The sequence below is a fragment of the Vulpes vulpes genome, chromosome 6, assembly GCF_048418805.1.
Source record: "Vulpes vulpes isolate BD-2025 chromosome 6, VulVul3, whole genome shotgun sequence".
Lineage (NCBI taxonomy): Eukaryota > Metazoa > Chordata > Mammalia > Carnivora > Canidae > Vulpes > Vulpes vulpes.
In genome coordinates, this window is record NC_132785.1 from 14012459 (window position 1) to 14031025 (window position 18567).

An 18567-nucleotide genomic window follows, 5' to 3' on the forward strand; every position below is an offset into this window, starting at 1 on the left:
CACATAGGTATTTTATCATCTCACATTATCACAAAAAGGGTGTGTACAATACAATAAGATATTTTGAGAGAGATCATATTCATATAATTTTTATTAGAGTATATTGTTATAATTGCATTATATTGTCATTAGATATTGTTAATCTCTTAGTGTACCTAATTTTTAAAATAAATTTGAAAAATAAACTTTATTGTAGGTATGTATATACAGGCAAAAATATAGCTTATATAAGGTTTGGTACTATCCATGGTTTCAGGCATCCACTGGGGGTGTAGAACATATCCCCATAGAGAAGGGAGGACTACTGTATAACCTTTTTCGGTAATGACCATGGAAATTGTTAGGCAGCTATTCAAAAATAGTTTTGGCAGCACAAAGGATCACTTCTCCTAAGACTGAGCATACATATTTTTAGGGGGAAAAATTCAAATATAGCATGCCTGAAATTAAAAAAGACTGTCTCAACGAATTCTCCTTGTGATGTCAATATGAATTTCTTTTTAGATTGGATTTAGATTACAAGTCTGAAAATAAAATGAGCTCTCATGTATTTATATTTATTTCCCTGTTAATATTACTCATGGGAAATACACTTCACTTTTATCATCTGTTCTTTGCTCCAGGTATGGTTGATTATCAATTAAATCACAGAAAGTACTCTCCAAGATAAGAAAGTATTTAAAACATCACTGTAGACACCTTTTGATGTTCATACTGCATTATGTATGGATAAGCTTTCATATCCTTTAAAAGCACATTTTTATTTTTGCTCTGATTCAAGGGTAGCATTCTCCAATAGCTTTTTGACTCTCAGTTTGATTACATAGCAGGGTGATATATAGGGACACATCTCCTATCTTCCTATATATGAATTTCCTGACCTCTTTTCCCAGTTTCTCCATTGCTTCAGTGTGCTTTCATGATTACAAAATATTAAAGCTGTTACAGAAAAATGGCTTGTCATTGCCAGTAAAATCCATTACAAGAAACACTTCTGTATATTTACTCTAGAACATGCTATTGAGTGTATTGATTTTGCTTAAATTTTCATTCTTGGGATGACCCAATCATACAGGATAAAAAACATCAGCTTCCAATAAACTTACAGAACACTAAAGGTAATAAGAACAGAATGGTTTTAGAGAAATAATTCCAAGAACAGGCTTTATTTAAAATGTCAGTTATCCTTCCTTTCCTACTCTTAATGTATTTTAAAACTATCCATAATAATAGTAGCAACAATTGTTGCAGTATTAGCAGCTTGAGGGTAGGAGTTGTTTAGTAAGATCAAGGCCAAATTGTTTAGGTTCAAACTATCTGTATATTATTCTAAAGTTACCTTTGGGACACTATCAATTTTATTATTTTATTTTATTTTATTTTATTTTATTTTATTTTATTTTATTATTTTATTTCATTTTATTTTATTTTAAATTTTATTTATTTTTTCATGAGAGACACACAGAGAGAGAGAGGCAAAGACACCAGCAGAGGGAGAAGCAGGCTCCATGCAGGGAGCCTGATGAGGGACTCGATCCCCATACTCCAGGATCACGCCCTGGGCTGAAGGCAGACGCTCTACCCAGGCATCCTGACACTATCAATTTTAATAGTTCTTTCAGACAAACTTCATTTCACAGAAGGCATTTTTGCTTAAAATACATATTTATTGTCATCTGTGTATGTGTATGCATATGCGTTAAGGACATTTAGCTTTTGTTTAAATCACAATAAAAATAGTTTTTGTAGGAATCACACTTACAGAGAAGTATAGTTTTATATATATTCCCCACTCATATATTTACATACATGTATTTCATATTGCTTCTTTCTTTAAAAACATTGTATTTGGGCAGCCCAGGTGGCTCAGCGGTTTAGCGCTGCCTTCAGCCCAGGGCGTGATCCTGGAGACCTGGGGTCAAGTCCCACCTCGGGCTCCCTGCATGGAGCCTGCTTCTCCCTCTGCTGTGTCTCTGCCTCTCTCTTGCTCTCTCTCTCTCTCTCTCTCTCTCTCTCCGTGTGTCTATCATGAATGGATAAATAAAATATTTTTTTAAAAAAATTGTACTTTTAAAAATACTCATCTGAGCAAGGTACCCCTCTATTTTTTCAGAACTATATCCATCTCACTTAAGATAACTGAATTGAAACTTTAGATCTGTCTCAAGAGTGGAGTTCTATGAATTTAATGAAAAGCTTTTGGAGACTAAAATGTCTTTGAAAATACAGAACATATAAAAATTTTTCTGAAAAATCTATCTTTTGGGACTCCCAAATCCTATTGGCAGGTGTTGATTACTAAATAATAAGCAGGAGAGGATTAGTTGCATCTGAATTAACTCTATTTTCTGAGACTGTTAAAAATGACACCCGATTCTGCGTACTTGTCTCTAGCAATTGAAAACAAACAAGTGCTAGAAATAAGATGAACAATGAAATTTAAACTGGTAAATAGATACACATCCCAATAGAAATCAGATAGCAAGCCTGGGAGAAAAACGCTAATAAGACTATCTTGCCTGCTTCTTGCAAAGGGTTCGGCTTAATAGGCATGTTTTCATTGACCTTCCTTACTGGATTACCACTTTGCTGGGAGGATGACTTGAATTTTAGATGTATTCATCTGTGTCATCAAAAATGGTGTCATTATCTGAGATGGGGTTAGCTAACACAGGCAATAAAAGCATAAGAAAAACATCCTTTTTAAAGATGAAAAATAGTCGCATATTTAAATCAGACTATTTTCTAAGTTGCTATACTTTCGAATTTGCCCCTGTAAACCAAACAGCTTTTACTAACTATTGCATGCCAGAGCATAAGTTTATCGCTGCATATAAATCAGGTTCTTTTGGAAGCTGCATTAACCCTTTTAGGACTCTAAAATTACAAGGACTTATTAATTAATTCATATGTGATGATAGCTATAAGATAAAGGGTAAGATACAGATGCAGCTAAATAAAATAGAAGGGAGAAACTGGCACACTTGACACAATGCAGTAGAGTCAAAAAAGGACAAAGGGAGAAACGTAGGCGTGAAGAAAGAAACCTATAGATGCTGAGGTGTGGGTTTTAAGGACACTCGCTGTTTTCTGTAATTTAAAAGTATAAAGAGGTGATTATTTAAATATAGACTTTAATTTCAATAGAGGTGTCACTGATTTTTAAAAGTCCCTGAGGGGAAAATATTCTGGCCTTTGTGCTTCTGTGGATATATGCCAGGCAGGTTTGTTTATCTTATTTGAAATTATAATAAATAAATCATAAACGTTGAATTTTATAAGTTCTCAATAATTACCAGAGGACTTTGGATTTTTATGTAAACATGGTACTTGACATACAGACGTGATGTTACTTTATTTATTTTTAAAATAAGCTCTAGGCCTAATGTGGAACTTGAACTCATGACCCTGAGATCTAGAGTCAGCTGCTCTACCAACTGAGCTGGCCAGGTACCCCAGACCTGGTGTTACCTTAAATCCTCTATACCTTATAGCAAACGAGAGCCATTATGCATAACTGTTTAGGTCCTGGGATCTTTCTGAATGCCAGCATCACAGCCTCAAAAATGAATGGGATTTTTATTGTTTGGTTTGGTTTGGGTGTTTGGTTTCAAGTTTTTATTTATATTCCAGGCTGAATGGTTTTGAAATAAGTAATTTGTAAGGAGTGGTCTTTCTCATCATAGATTATCAATAGTATTTGGTATCTTCTTGGTGTAGTCTTCCTTCACATCAATGATAACATTCAGGTGTGAATAATGAGTTCTGTGTGTTCAAGGAATGGAGCATGAAAGCATATATAATGGTATCAGTGTCTTGATCCTCAAGAGATATAAGGATCTCATGGAGGCAGACGGATTGAAAAATAAGAGTTAGGGAGCTAATGCTAGAATCCATAATTCAGTGGGGAAATGGTGGCACTATCTTCATCCAAAATAGAGTGCTTATTTTAGACAACATTTTCAGGAATTTCCTGTAGTAATTTATTCTTCATGATATCCAGAAACAACTTGGAAAAGTTTCTGAGATTCAACATCTACCTATTTGTGGCTTTCTGCCTCGCCTTGAGAAGTACTTATTACCTCTCTCCTAGTTACCTAAAGGGTTTTCTTTCTTCCAAACCTTTCCTCTTCTGGCCTTCTCAAAGAATCATTTAATCTTTCAAATATGTGATCAATTTTATAGTTGATTAATAATAATAGCGAATTAGAGGAAGAGTGAAAAGAGAGAAATAGATGTAAGAAGAGGAAATATTTTTTCTAATGAAGAATTATAAATTGTAGGATTTATATAGTTAATATAAAGTACCAGTTAAGTCAACATACATTAAGACTTTCTTTAGTTTAGAAGGAGTAGGATGAGACACAAGCAGAATGGGGTCACGATGAAGTTGGAATAACTATGCCAGTGAATCATGTCATGTCCTGCTGTGCTCCACTGGAGATAATCCTGGTTGGGACCAAAGCTCCAGCTATCTTTTTCCAGAAATAATGCTGATTTGAATGTATCAAAGTGTTGTATGTTAATAAGTGTTGTCTAATACTTTTTCAGTCAAGCACCTAAATATTTCAAAAATTGTCTGAGACATACAATACACTGCTCAGATACCTATCACAGTGCCCATAGCCTGCTTCATTACATTTGTTTTTATTCAGAGCTTTTCCATTCTCTTTCAAATACTAGCAAATTTTCTGTGCATTATTATTTTACATTTTTGGCATTGCAACATATGTCCTTTGACTTATTAAGCTGATCTATTACTACCCTGTGAAATGCACAGTCCTGTGTGGTTCTTATTTCACTTTCTCATCCCTTTCCCTAGATCATCCTTTGCCTGCTCTCCACTATTTATTGAAACCCTGATCATCCACTGAATTGCAGATCAAGCACCACTCCTTGTACAAAGCCTTTCACAATATCATAGTTTGCACTTTTCCCTGTATTTCTGTCGCCTGACACTCCTATGTTCAAAATGTTATTGATCGTGAATTATTTCCCGTAGTTGGTTTTAAACCTACTTTCTAATTCTAGTCAAAGTATAAATGCCTTAATGAAGAGATAAAATTTTACGGATGGAGGATGCCTGGGTGGCTCAGTGATGGAGCGCCTGCCTTTGGCCTAGGGCGTGATCCTGGAACCCCAAGATCTAGTCCCACATCGGGCTCCCTACATGGAGCAGCCTGCTTCTCCCTCTGCCCATGTCTCTGCCTCTCTCTCTCTGTGTCTCAATAAATAAAATCTTTTCTTAAAAAATCCTACAGAATTTTACAAGTGGAGAGACATATTTTTACGTACTACCAACCTTTTCTTGACACAGCCTTACTGTTCTACAACATTCTATTCAAGATGCCTTTGCTTGAAAATCTCCAATGCCTTCGAAGCACAAAGTTGGTATTTTATTCATTCTTGTGAATGCTTAAGTATAACTTCTTTAAACTAACTACTGAACTGTGCACATCTAAAATTGTCACTGAATTTGAGCTGTCTTTCCTCTGCTGGCACATTAGTGTCATATTGTTTCTCCTTAAGAGACACTGTCAGGGTCCTTTTCTCAGAAAACAGAAACAAAAACAAAAAACAAAGTTTGTTTCATTAGTATAGTATCCAGCTTCTGAGCCAGTTCTCCTCAGCCTAAGTTAAGACAGAGATGGCCCCCATTTATCCGTGCCTTCGCTTCCAAGCATCTGCTGCTCCCCCAGGTGATGGCTGCACCTACATTATGGGATTAGGGGGAAGGGGGTAGCTAAAAACTGAAGGCTAATCCCAGAGCAGTGTACCAGGGCACACAATTAGGTTTGTGCTATGGATTCCCAATGCATGATCTGCAGTCTCATTTTTAAAATATTTTTGATGCTTGCATAGCAAATCTCCTTATATCCTTTTGCTTTCATTCCTTAACGTAAGTTTCCATTTAATGTAAGTCGTCTTCATCTCGGAGCATTATCTGTGTGTTGTCAGTATATATGCCAGAAAATTCACTCTGGTAGACGTGCTATTATGTCCAAGGGGTCACAAACACTTAAAACCATCCCTGAAGGCGTGCAGGTGCGCTGAATAATAAGTGCAGGGGCTCCAAGTGCTCCAGATACCCAGCTGCAATTGGATGCAGTTGAATATGATATAGGCCAGTGGTTTCTGGTGTCTGAATGCAACCGTGGCAGTACATTGGGAAGCATTGTGCAAAGCAGGTGCACGCTAGAGGATTGCTACTTCAAAGCTGCCACGGTTTGACTATTTGATGGTGTTATAATAACTTCCTCTTCAAAATATGCTCTCCACCTATCAAAAGCAGGCAGAGTGGTATTGCGCAACTGAGGCACAGTCTGGAAGCCCTGTTGGCAGTGGATCAACCTAAAACTATATGTGTTTGTCTCCGAGGTTTTTTATTATGTGAACTATGTTTCCACCTTCTGATTCCTTACAGCCAATTATCAGGAAGTATTTAAGTTTCTGGAGTTGTATACCCAGGGTTTAATCAGGTATTGCTGCCAACACGTAAACAGGCATCCTCATAAAATGAGCATCGTCATATTATAATGAGATTCATGGTCCCCCTTACATTAAAAAAGTGAAAGAGGCAAAAACACATCCTGCCTGTATGTATTTGTGCATGTTCCTCGATTCGTAAAACAGTATGTTCCTGTGCACAAGAAGCAGGGGAAATACAATGCAATAGATGAAAGATCACTCAGCCAAAGTGGTTAGTTTTCTGATACCGCATTTTCCCTAACCTTTTCCTTTTCTTCCGTGCACGAGGGATGCACCAAGCTTATTAAAAATTGTGCTAAAATTAAGCCTGGCAGTCATGTGAACAGTAGCAGAAAAAAAAAAAAAAGAAAAGCATGTGATAAAATTGTAATGTATTCTTTTCTTTCTTGTTCTGACACAGGGGAAAAAAAATTTGGAGACAACTTTCCAAAGCTGTCTCTAGAAATAAGATTGAAAGTGAAATTTTCACCCCTCTCATAGTCAGAGCCAAATCAGAAGGTTTATTTTTAACTAAGAGGCTAGTAAATGGGACATAGAAATCATAAATGAAAATAATTTGAATGAATGTAGATTAAGGTGCCATGTATGCGGAATGATTCACCCCATCACCCCAACAAGTATAGGGAGTTTACAGGATGGTAAAGGAAAGTAAGTGAGTAATAACCCACCGCCAAAAAAAAGAAAGGATTGTTTATGTTAGAAAAGTGTCAGCTCACAGGACTTTGGGAATCATGTCAACCCACTGAAAGGAACATTTTATTAGGGATCCGTTGGACTGTATTCTGGTGAGATTTCTATTTTAGCATCGATCCTTTGTATCTGATGTGTTAGAATATATTTGGATTAAATTGTAATTTGCCGCACTCATAAGGGAGTGTGTGTGCATGTGTGAAATTGAGTGTGTGTGCTGAAGAACAGAAAAAGACAGCGAAAACAAGCTGTTCTTATACCAGTGAAACCCTTCAGGAGAAAACTGGTTACACAGAAACTGCCAGTCGAAGGTCTTGGCTTGTCATTTTTGCTGGTCTGTGATGGGTACCTAGTTTAGATTCTGTAGAGTTAATCTCCAAAACCCCAGTGCCAGCCATAAATAGAGATGGGTGCCTGGTCTCTGCTTTTCCAGACAGCTAATTAGGTGTTATGAAAGCTTACGTTGGTGAAAGAAGGTAAATTAGAAATAAAAAAGAAAAATGAGAACAAATAAAAAATGGACTTCCATTTATAGAGTTGTCTACTTGGAAACAACTCTAATTTTAAGATGCTGTTAGAAACAGTAGCAACCACCACACTAAGAGAATAAAAACTCTTCCTATTTAAAGCTGTTTACAAAGCAGAAATAAAACCATTTTGTTGACAGTCAAAAAGCAAAGAAAACTCTCTCTCTCTCTCTCTCAAATGCCCTTACCCCGTGGCCACAGCATTTTAGAACCTCCTCATTGATACCTTGACTCAGGGGATTTTGGTTTCTGGATTTTTATGACACAGACATTTATTTCTGTATCATAAAAAAATAAATAAATCAGACGCATATGTGAGACTCTTATGCTGGAAACTCTATGCATGTTTTTGTACAAATATGTGGGCTCCCGAGGCAGCAAGCTAGTTGAAACTAGGGGAGGAAATCCTTTTATGTTTTCTAATATCTCCCTAAGTAGTAACAAATTAGTTGCCAAGTATCTCTGTTTGGGTAATGTGGCATAGTGCTTTGAAGACTGGGAAAATAAGCTTAATTTCTGATTTGTGATAAATTCCTGCTTGAGAGTGGGAGAGACTAGAATAAATACATAGATTTACTCAGGGCCAAGACATTTTATGGAGACTGACTCCTTGACATGTTCCCTTTGCAGTGAACACCACTAAAGCCATAACACACAAGGATTGGTTCCCTTGACTTTTCCCAAAATAATCATGTTTACCAAAGGCTCCCTGAATCTTTACCAGTCCTTGCTAGTTTAAATGGTGTTTTGGCTTCAAATTTTAATCTTATACATAGTAATCTTTGGCACCTTTTACCCACTGCTGAGATGGCTATGCACGCCTAGCAATACAGGGACCTTAGTTACAACATGAAAATCACAGTGTGAACATTAAGCTACGGACATCTTTGTGGAAGATTGCTAAAACCCGATAATTTAAGAGCAGGTAGTTTGATGTTTTACCTAAATATGTTCTTTCCTCACAGAGATGTAACTTCCGCAATTATAGTTCCTTTGAAGGTGTAGTTTGGCACCCAACGATTGCTTGCAGAATATCGCTAAGATTAAGTTAGTAAACTGCTAGTCTAGGTTAAAAAGAGAGAGAGCTTCCAGATATGTCAGAAAATATGAATACGTAGATTTCAGGCATTTATGCCTAAATCAATTTGAATTACATAATATTCTAAAATCAGGGGTAGCCAAGTTGTTAGTCCAATCATGGATTTCATTCCTACAGTTGTAGGGCAAAGGGAAATTAAAATTTTGGAGATTTTAAATAAAAATATAAATACCTATATGTATACATTATGTTTGTAATGTTTTATATTTAAAAATTTGTGTATATATATGTGTCTGTGTGTGTGTTTTATATGTATTCATGTTATCTCCTAAACTATGAGTATAGAACTTTCTTGTGCATTTTATTGATTCATCTGTATTTCTCTTAAGACAACTACAGATAGTAAATTTTCAGGAATACATTGGTTACACATTTGAGTTTTAAGATTTTCTTTGGACTATATCCCAGAGAAAGTTCAGTTTTTTTACACATGTGTAAAAACACATGCACGTGCACACACACATGCAAATAAAGATCTATATGTGTGTCTGTATGTGTGGTTTATTGTACAACTGAATTGCAAGTACTGTAGTCATCTGAGTGACTTTATATCATTTGCAAAAATATTATATAATTAAGATGAAAAGTTAAAATAATATGACTGTGTTTAGATCCCTCTTTTTGAGAGCTTGTGTAATAGTGGCTATAGATGTGGCTATAGGAGTATAGAAAATTCTTTTTTTTTTAAGATTTTAATTATTTATTCATGAGAGGCAGAGACACAGGCAAAGAGAGAAGCAGGCTCCTTGCAGGGAGCCCCATGCGGGACTTGAACCCAGGACCCCAGGATCATGACCTGAGCCAAAGGTAGATACTCAACCACTGAGCCACCCAGGTGCCCAGGAGTATAGAAAATTCCTAATACTAAACAAGTATACAAATTTATTATATTATTCCATGGTCCTTCAAGGAATCATGCATTTTAAAAATGAGACACTAAACTTTCCCTATAGGCAGAACTGCCCAGAATTCCAGCTGTTGGCCTTCAGAATAGTTTTTCTCTTTGCAATATAAGCATGCTTATCTCTTAGTTTCTCATCTGCATACCATTTGCATTATGCCATCATTTTGGCAAAGGGTGCCTTCTGTGAAAAGGTAATCATGTTTTATTGAGGAAAGGGTGAAAATGCAGGTAAATAATTTCTTTGTAAATCCAGATTGGTCCAGAGGAAGAAACTGAGTCTTGGATCAATTATGTTTACCTTGATTTCTTCTATCCGGAGTCTCTGAATTTGTTTTCTAATACAAATATCTAATCTATGCTAATAGCAGCAATCTATATAATTTTCTTCTTTTTCATTTGTGTGGTATATAATTCAACCTACCTATTCTGAGATGCATCTTCCGTAAGGTGCAAGAAAGAGTTTGATTATTTACCTTGTAGCTCTAGGTCTTGAGAAAATACTCCACACTGTTATTTTTATTATACATACTTGGTTTATTGAGGGGTTCATTGAGGGGATCTTAAAAATACATAATAGAAGGTACATATGACAGAAATCCTCCTGCACAACCGCCCCTTCCCCCTCTGTCCTTCCCTTCACTTAGCTTTCCTTCTTCCCTCTTTTTTTCTTCTGTTTTTCATTTTGTCTATTTTTATGTCTGGGTAGTCACTCGTTACATACTACCTATGTCCCTTTTTTGTGCCTACCTATTCATCTATTTATTTATGTTCCTTCAGAAATAATTTCACTTTCTCATAAATTCTTATTTGACCCCTGGCAGTAATAGTTCACTTTTTGCTCATAGTTTCTGCTGCTTGTACAAGAGTATCCATTAGATTTTCTTCTCTGTCTGGGAACTGCAACCGTCAAAATTACAGTCTAATCAGAAGGTGAAGAGCTTATAATGTATCATAATCAATACTTAGAATTTGCTCCCTAGGTCGTGACATAAAGGAGTCAAGTAAAAAGCTGCAGATTTTCAGCTGTGAAATGCAAACAATCATTTCATGTTGATGGTTTCAAATTCAAGGTCGATTTATACTTTCATACATCTGCATTATTCTATCTCTTTCAGTCTCTTCTTAAATTCATATTGAATTCATGCAGTGCCAGGCTATCCAAGTTGCTGAAATTGAAGTCCAGTCAATATTGAGATATAAAACTATGTTAGCATATTTCAAAGAGAATGTACGAGTTGTAAATGAATTTTTTAAAAGTCATGGCTCTAAAAGACACAAAAGTAATGAAATAGATAGTAAAGTTTTCTACTGTATTTTTGGATGATAAAATTGGTTGAAAGAAATGATACATATTTATTTTCTAACACAGACTAACACTCATGTAGAGGTTATATTTATGGTTCTCATTCACAATACGTAGAAAAAAAATACCTGATATTAAAATTTTCTGATATCCATTTTTTAAAAAAATTCTGCTCGACTTTAAATCCACATAGGAAGGCTTCCTAGCAAATTTCTATGTCTAGAGTTTTCTGCTGCTGTTCATGTCCATCTGCCTAATAATCTTCCAAGACAGGTAGTATTTGAGTTCAGTTTGAGGCTATCTTTCACCATTCCTGCCACCATTACATAATAAACAACATATTTCATTCATTCGTCTGTAAATATATTTTTTGAAAACATGAAAAATTAAAATAGAGGCAAGATACCTGAATACATTTTTAACATTTCACAAATATGAATGACACATGCTATGAAATACCACAGTACTTTGGTTCTATCAAGACACCATTTTGATATCTTTCTAAAAAATAATTAATCTCATAAGAAATTCTTTTACCTTTTGAGATAAATAAAGTTGTGGTTTATTTTATTTTATTTTAGGATAAGGAATTATTTATGTGTTTTAAATATGAACTCAGGTTTTATATATGACTTTAGAAATGAATTTATCAGTGGTGTTAAATTTGGTGCTTTCTATTTTAAATATCTTTCATATAGACTATTTTTTCCTTGCACAGGATACTATGAATTTGTAGGGATCCTCTCACATCAATTAAATGACTATCCCAAAGGTCCCTAAATGTGTAGGGAATTCTATTCCCATCACACAAAGGTAAATTGTAAATATCCTCTCCTGGAAAAAAAAAAAAAAGTCCTGATTTAAAAAGAACCATTAAACATAAAGGGAAACAATCATTTGTAGGTGAAAGGGACAACTAGGAAGATGTAGTTCAAAGTTATTGTTTAAAATATTGGGGTGGTGGAATTATGCAGCTGTTGTCATAATGCAGGAATTTTCTTTCATATTTTCTGTTCAGCATCTTTGAAATAGGGATCATTAAAGAAGGCTTTATTTAGATTCTCTGTATGCCTATTGGCAAAAGAGAGAAGCAAACATTCTCACAGAAAACATTATCATTTAAAATAGGAAATCATGAGTTGTCATTCATCTGAACTATATCTGTTGACTAAATCCATTTTCACCTACTTACACCAAAAACAAAAAGCTGAAGTGAAGAAAACTGATTGCATGATCTATGCCCATATCTAATAAAATAGGAATGTACACTTTTTGACAAGTTTATTCATAACACATTCTGATAGAAAATTCCATTTGCTCCTCTCAGTAGGAAAAGTAGGCTTTTTAAGGAAACCTTTTATTTCATGACTGTCACCAAAATAACAATTACAAGCAAAATAGGGATGAAACATGAAGAAAAAAAAAGCAGCTTAGGACTTGTTATGGAAGTATGTGATCTAGTTTTTACCCCATTATTTGATTTGAAAAATTAATCCTGGTCATCCTTTTTGAAGTTCACTGTTTCTAGGATGGGTTATACAGAACAAAGACTAACTGATACTCCAGGAGATTAGTTTACAGTGATGTTCTATTCCATTGAGAATGATTCTCCAATGGCCACTTTTTACTTCTTCCCAGGCTATGGGAATTCATTAATATCTAGAGAATAGACTTAAATAAAACCATTGTCTCAACCAGCAGGTTTATGCAACCATCCTGAAATGTTTTAATTATTGTTTTCTTTTCCTTTTTAATTAAGAGACCAGAGGTCAAACAAGCCCACTGAGAGCTGATCGCAGCCTCAGTAGAAATTTAAAAGCAACCCTAATGATTGGATTTGCTGTTTTCTCTTTTGTTTTGCAGAACCAGAAGAGTGTGTTAATTGCACAGATGAATGCCGAGTGCTTGGTCATTCTGACAGGTGTTGGATGCCACAGTTCCCTGCAGCCAATCAGGCTGAAAATGCAGATTACCGCACAAATCTCTTTGTACCCACAGTTGAAGCTAATGTTGAGACTGAGACTTACGAAACTGTGAACCCCACTGGGAAAAAGACTTTTTGTACATTTGGAAAAGACAAGCGAGAGCACACTATTCTCATTGCCAATGTTAAACCTTATTTAAAAGCCAAACGTGCCCTGAGCCCTCTCCTCCAGGAGGTCCCCTCAGCATCAAGCAGCCCCACCAAGGCATGCATCGAGCCTTGCACCTCAACAAAAGGCTCTCTGGATGGTTGCGAAGCAAAACCAGGAGCCCTGGCCGAAGCAAGCAGCCAGTACTTGCCCACTGACAGTCAGTATCTGTCACCCAGTAAGCAACCAAGAGACCCTCCGTTCATGGCTTCTGATCAGATGGCAAGGGTCTTTGCAGATGTGCATTCTAGAGCCAGCCGGGATTCCAGCGAGATGGGCGCTGTTCTTGAGCAGCTTGATCACCCCAACAGGGATCTGGGCAGAGAATCGGTGGATGCAGAGGAAGTCGTGAGAGAAATTGATAAGCTTTTGCAGGACTGCCGGGGAAATGACCCTGTGGCTGTGAGAAAGTGAAAAAAAAAAAAGAAAAAAAAAAAAAAAGCATTGGCATTTTCTTGTCTCTTCTGTTGATTTAAAAATGATCCCTCCTGGTGACAACCCGTTTTACAGGGATGAAGAAAGACCAATGCTGCTTTAAGGCTTTTAGTGAACATCTGAAGTGCCCACAAGTATGTTCTTTTCACTGCTGTTTCTTTTCCAGAGATAACAATGGTTTTGTTTTGACCAAACTTCTATTAGGACAGAATTAATGATGCTGAAAGAGAAAAGAAAAAGAGAGAAGAGAAAAGAAAGAAGAAAAAGGAGGATGAGGAGGCGAGTTACCTTTTGACAATCTGTTAGGAAGGTATGCAGTGTGAGAATGGAAGTATTTCTGATCACTCTTAAGACTGTCCTCCGTGATTTATGCTGACTTAACTGTTTACCTATAAACCCCATACAAAGCAGGGTCATAATTTGTGATCTGTGGTGGATTTCTAGCAGTCATCACAGGCTTCTACTTAAAGTCCCGAAAAGACCTTGCAGTAGTCCAAGCTACACCAAACATTAACACATATTTGTGGTAAACATTTCTGTATAAAGTTACCTGCCACACATATAAACACAAAGAACATTCCATATCATTAGTCGGAAAAAAAGTTTAAAAAAAGAAAAAAAACTTGGTCATTTGTAAGACACTTCATGTCGTATAAAAGTTAAATGTAAAAAGATATAGTCCATTTTGTCCTGCACACACATAGACTAATTCACTTCATTAAAGGAGAAGAAATTTTAAAAGGTTTAAAATGCCTCTTCAGCTTTTTAGTGTCCAACAAACTGTATAAATAATGACGGATATGTTTTAAATTTGACCTGAAAAAAAATAGTGACCGCGGAATGATTAATATTCAGAGGAAATTAACATGATTGATAGGTTTTATTCATTTGTGGACACTAAAATAGCTCAGGAAAGTGAAAATGTCTTAGACATACACAAATCATATGACCATTTAAATGTGCAAATGTAAGAAGATTCAATGTGTTTACATCAAATGACATATTTTTATTGATTTATTGCAGATTCAGTGCATATGAGCCAAATTGTTGAGTGTATAAGAGCTATATTGTGTATTTTATTAAATTAATATATAGTTGTGTTGCAAAAATATTTGGGCTTATATTGTAAATGGCAAGTGTTGCCTCGGTAGCTGTCGAACTCTATGAGTTTTGTTTTTTCCTGCTTCCTTTTCCCCATGGAGTGTGGGAAGCAGTGCCTCAGAGCAAAGTCTCTCGTTTAATGTATAGTCTACCAAGTACTACAGTACATAATCTGTTCAAAATGTGTTTGAGTGAGCTGATGGAGCTAACTGAAAGGTCAAAAAATACATCCGTCAGTCATGGTTATGTGCAAGTCCTTGTAGAAGCTTTTATTAAAGTCATGCTAAATCACAAGAATTACATTTGTACTGATACCTGAAACTTCTTCACGTTTTTTCGATAACATCCAGCTTCTGCCTATGTAGATATCATAACGTTGATTGGTTTCTCAAAAGTATCTTAAGTGGTTCAAGATGTGTGTTCCCATTATATTTCAAAACCATGAAAAAATGCTTTAATGCATGTGTGACACCAGAACCGGTTACTTGCATTGTGTAGTGTTTCTCAAGAGGTCTGGGTCTTAACAAAATGTTTTTCCTTTCTCTCAATGCTCTTCAGCCTCTTTTTATTGGTGTCCTTTGAGAACAATACACCTCCTATTCCTTCATTTGCTTACACCTTCTCTTGTGACATTTAGCAAGTTTCAAACTTACTTCCATGTGAGGCTAGGAAACCTCAAATTTCAGGAATTGGGAAAAACAAAATTAGCACTTGCAGAAGTAGCAGCAGATGGGAAAATGCCTTGATTGACATTTTCCTTCAGCATTTAAAATTTTTGGCATTTTACAGCTTCATGACAAACAGTTTCCAGCCCATACCTTAGAAAATGTGGTGCTGAGTTAAATAAAGGCTGTTTGTGCACTGGAGCAGAAAAATGCGTTATTTGCAAACTGGTGGAGAATTCTGTGCCTTCTTTTCTGGCCACCAAGCCAGTGTAGAAACAGCATAAATGTCATAAAATCATTATATTTAAAACAAAAGCAAAAGCAAAAACAAACATTGAACTGAATTAAGTTTTGTAATTTTAAACCTCGAAAAATTCAGCTGAAAATATTTCCGTCAAATGCCGTCAAGAATTTAGACTGTACCTCGTTTGCAAAACTGCTTTGAAAGGGAAGAGTGGACAACTCCCATCAGCCTTATTCTCTCGAGAACTGTATTTGGTTCCTAGTAACAGCCTTTCCAAAGCGCTACTCTTGGTTTTTATTACTCATAAATGTTTAAATTAGAAAAGAAGGGATCTTGTACACGTGAAACCTAATTGACTCTCTATATTTTGGACAATTTATGTATCTGAAATGTGTTGTCTCTGTTATATGATGTTATTTTTTGCCAGGAGACTACAGGTTGATTTAGCTTGATAGCTGAAATTTGATGGAAAACTAATTTCCATTTAGTCTTACCAAGTGTTGCCTCTCTCTTACTAGACAGATAGCCACGTAGTACAATCTAAGGCAGTATGTAAATGAAATCAACAGAGAGTAGGCTTTATTTTTAAAACATTCTTAACGCTGAGTAACCAATTGTTCAATTTATTATATGTGTCTGAAGACATTAAAACACTATACGATTTTAAGAATTGGTTGTGCCAATGTGTGAGGGATTTACCTTTAGGCTCTCTGTCACCGGTGATTTACTAGTGTTAGCTGTTTAACACATTATCTGTATTTAGTAGTGATTATTTATTTACAAGTTGGTGGTAATTCAGCAGTCAGGACTCTGAGGTTTTGTAGTTGAGTTGAGGGAATCTCGCCTTTATTCATTTGGCTGGCGACTGCCTTTATCACAGACCTCTGGTGCTTGGCTTCCAAGGAAGTCTATGAGATGCCAAAATCACCCCTCTAAGGAGCAACTTGCTCTGGGGGGGTGATATATGATCAAACAGTGATGTTTCAAGGGGTTTCAGCATAATTCAGAATGTGGAAAAAGTCACGTCCTCCAAAACTAACCCCTCAAAAAAATCCCACATGTTCAAAAATGAATAACTTGATAATACTCTGTCTTTTAGGTCCTTCAATCACTGAAGTCAAGCACAGAATAAGAATTTATAGAAATTTTTGTAAGAAAGTCAAAAGTTCTCAAATTGTTCACTGGTGAACTTAAAAAAAAATCAGTAACACAACAATCTTTTCATTAAATGTTAATAAAAGATCTTTTCATCAAAGTTAAAAGTAGTGAGAATCAGTGTTAGTTATACCTATACCAAAGTAAACATTAAAGAGACATATCATGCAATTCTAAAGAATACTTTCATATTATTTCTTAACCTTACATACTTATCCTTATTGCAGGCAATATACAAGGATTGGCTCACTACTCCATGAATTAATTGAATCCCTGGTTGGGAAATTGACTTTGTTTCGTTTTCCCGAGATCTTGTAAAACATGACTTCCCTTTAAAGGATCTAGGCAGTGCTCAATTTAAAAAATGACACCATAAAAAAAAAAAAAGTCATGTAGCGATAGAGCAGTATATGCTTTATTAGAACTAGGTTAAAAGCTGTTTGTTGCCTAATGGAGTAGAAGTTGCTGAGGTCAACAAGTAGACTGAGGTCTGGCATAATATATGCCCACTCATTATTGTCTAATTATATTCTTTTGACAACAGGCAGCATTTATCACAGCATTAATTCAAATGAGAGTTTTGGCTATCAAGATGTGTTGATTTGAAACATAATTGAATGAGACCTGATTAAAGTCTGACTTTCCTGGCCTCAGTGTTTTGCAGGTTGGCTATTCCCATGTATCAGCCCCATCACTCCATAAGGTTCTTAGCTGCACCAAGCAATTGGTGAACAAGGACAACAACAAAAGCAGCATACATTGTATGGATTTATCTCAACGCTATTGTTTAATGGCTGTGTTTAATGTGACCTATCTGGAAAATGAGGACTCCGAATAAAAAGCTATTACTAATAGTGGCGTTGCCTTCCCTTGAATTCATTAACGCAGAAGTGGTGTGTTATACTCTGTGTACCTCATCATAATTATTTTTGGAAACCAACTATGGTATCACGACTATTTTGCAAGTTATTTGTTTACCAGTAAAGTAAGATTTCTTAAAACTTTATTTAACAATAATGTCACTAGGTTCTCAATAAGAATGGGTTGAAAATCTCTCGGACAGCTTCGACAAGTATTGGCTAGTCAAATAATCACTATGGAGTCATGGCCTAAGCGTTCACAGCTTTTTATAGCTACAGTTGGTTTTAAAATAATTTAGTACAAGAACCCAAAGGACTTCAGAAAAGTCTTTTTTTAAAGCTTTCTCATAATCTCACATGATTAAGGAAAACACATATTTATAAATAGCATTTTGAAGTAAATACATACTTACCATGGCATCTTAAAATAATAAGCTGCTTTTTCTACTCATTCAACAAACATCTACTGAATTGCTACTTTGTGTTTGCCATTGGCTACTATGACCCAGAAGTAGACTGTAAACAAAGCAGTGGTCCCTGGATCACAGTCTTATGGGGGAAACAGATAGGTAAGTTCTAATACACTTGCTCTTTATAAATTGGATTTGGTTGTTTGCATTTTTCCTCAGTTTCTCCATGTATCCCTTATTTCTCACTCTCAGTGAATGGCATCTCCTAAATTAAAAGCATAACAATCTGCCCATTTGGATTGTTCTTTTAATTTTCTCCTGAAGCATAATATATATCAAAAAGCATGCACAGCTTTTCCACATTTCAGAAGACCTTTATGGGTTAAGCTTATTGGGATAGACTAATAGGCTTATATAATCATTCTTTTGCTCATTTATTTGTTGAATTCTCTGTTTCTTTTTCATTGAACACCACTTAGCGGGCTATACAAGGACCTTAAGTTACAAAGAACTAAGACAATTATAATTATGTTGCCCCCAGTAGTTTGTGCCC

General features: G+C 35.7%; 1 protein-coding gene across 1 annotated transcript in view; it reads left to right on the forward strand.

The window, feature by feature from the left end:
• PCDH17 (protocadherin 17) overlaps positions 1 to 17598 on the forward strand; it is a 96047-nt gene extending 78449 nt beyond the window's left edge. The window contains exon 4 of the mRNA XM_026009630.2: positions 12876 to 17598. Coding sequence (XP_025865415.2) covers positions 12876 to 13558 — 683 coding nt within the window. The 3' untranslated portion in view covers positions 13559 to 17598. The remainder of the gene's footprint in view (positions 1 to 12875) is intronic.
• Positions 17599 to 18567: the final 969 nt, after the last annotated feature.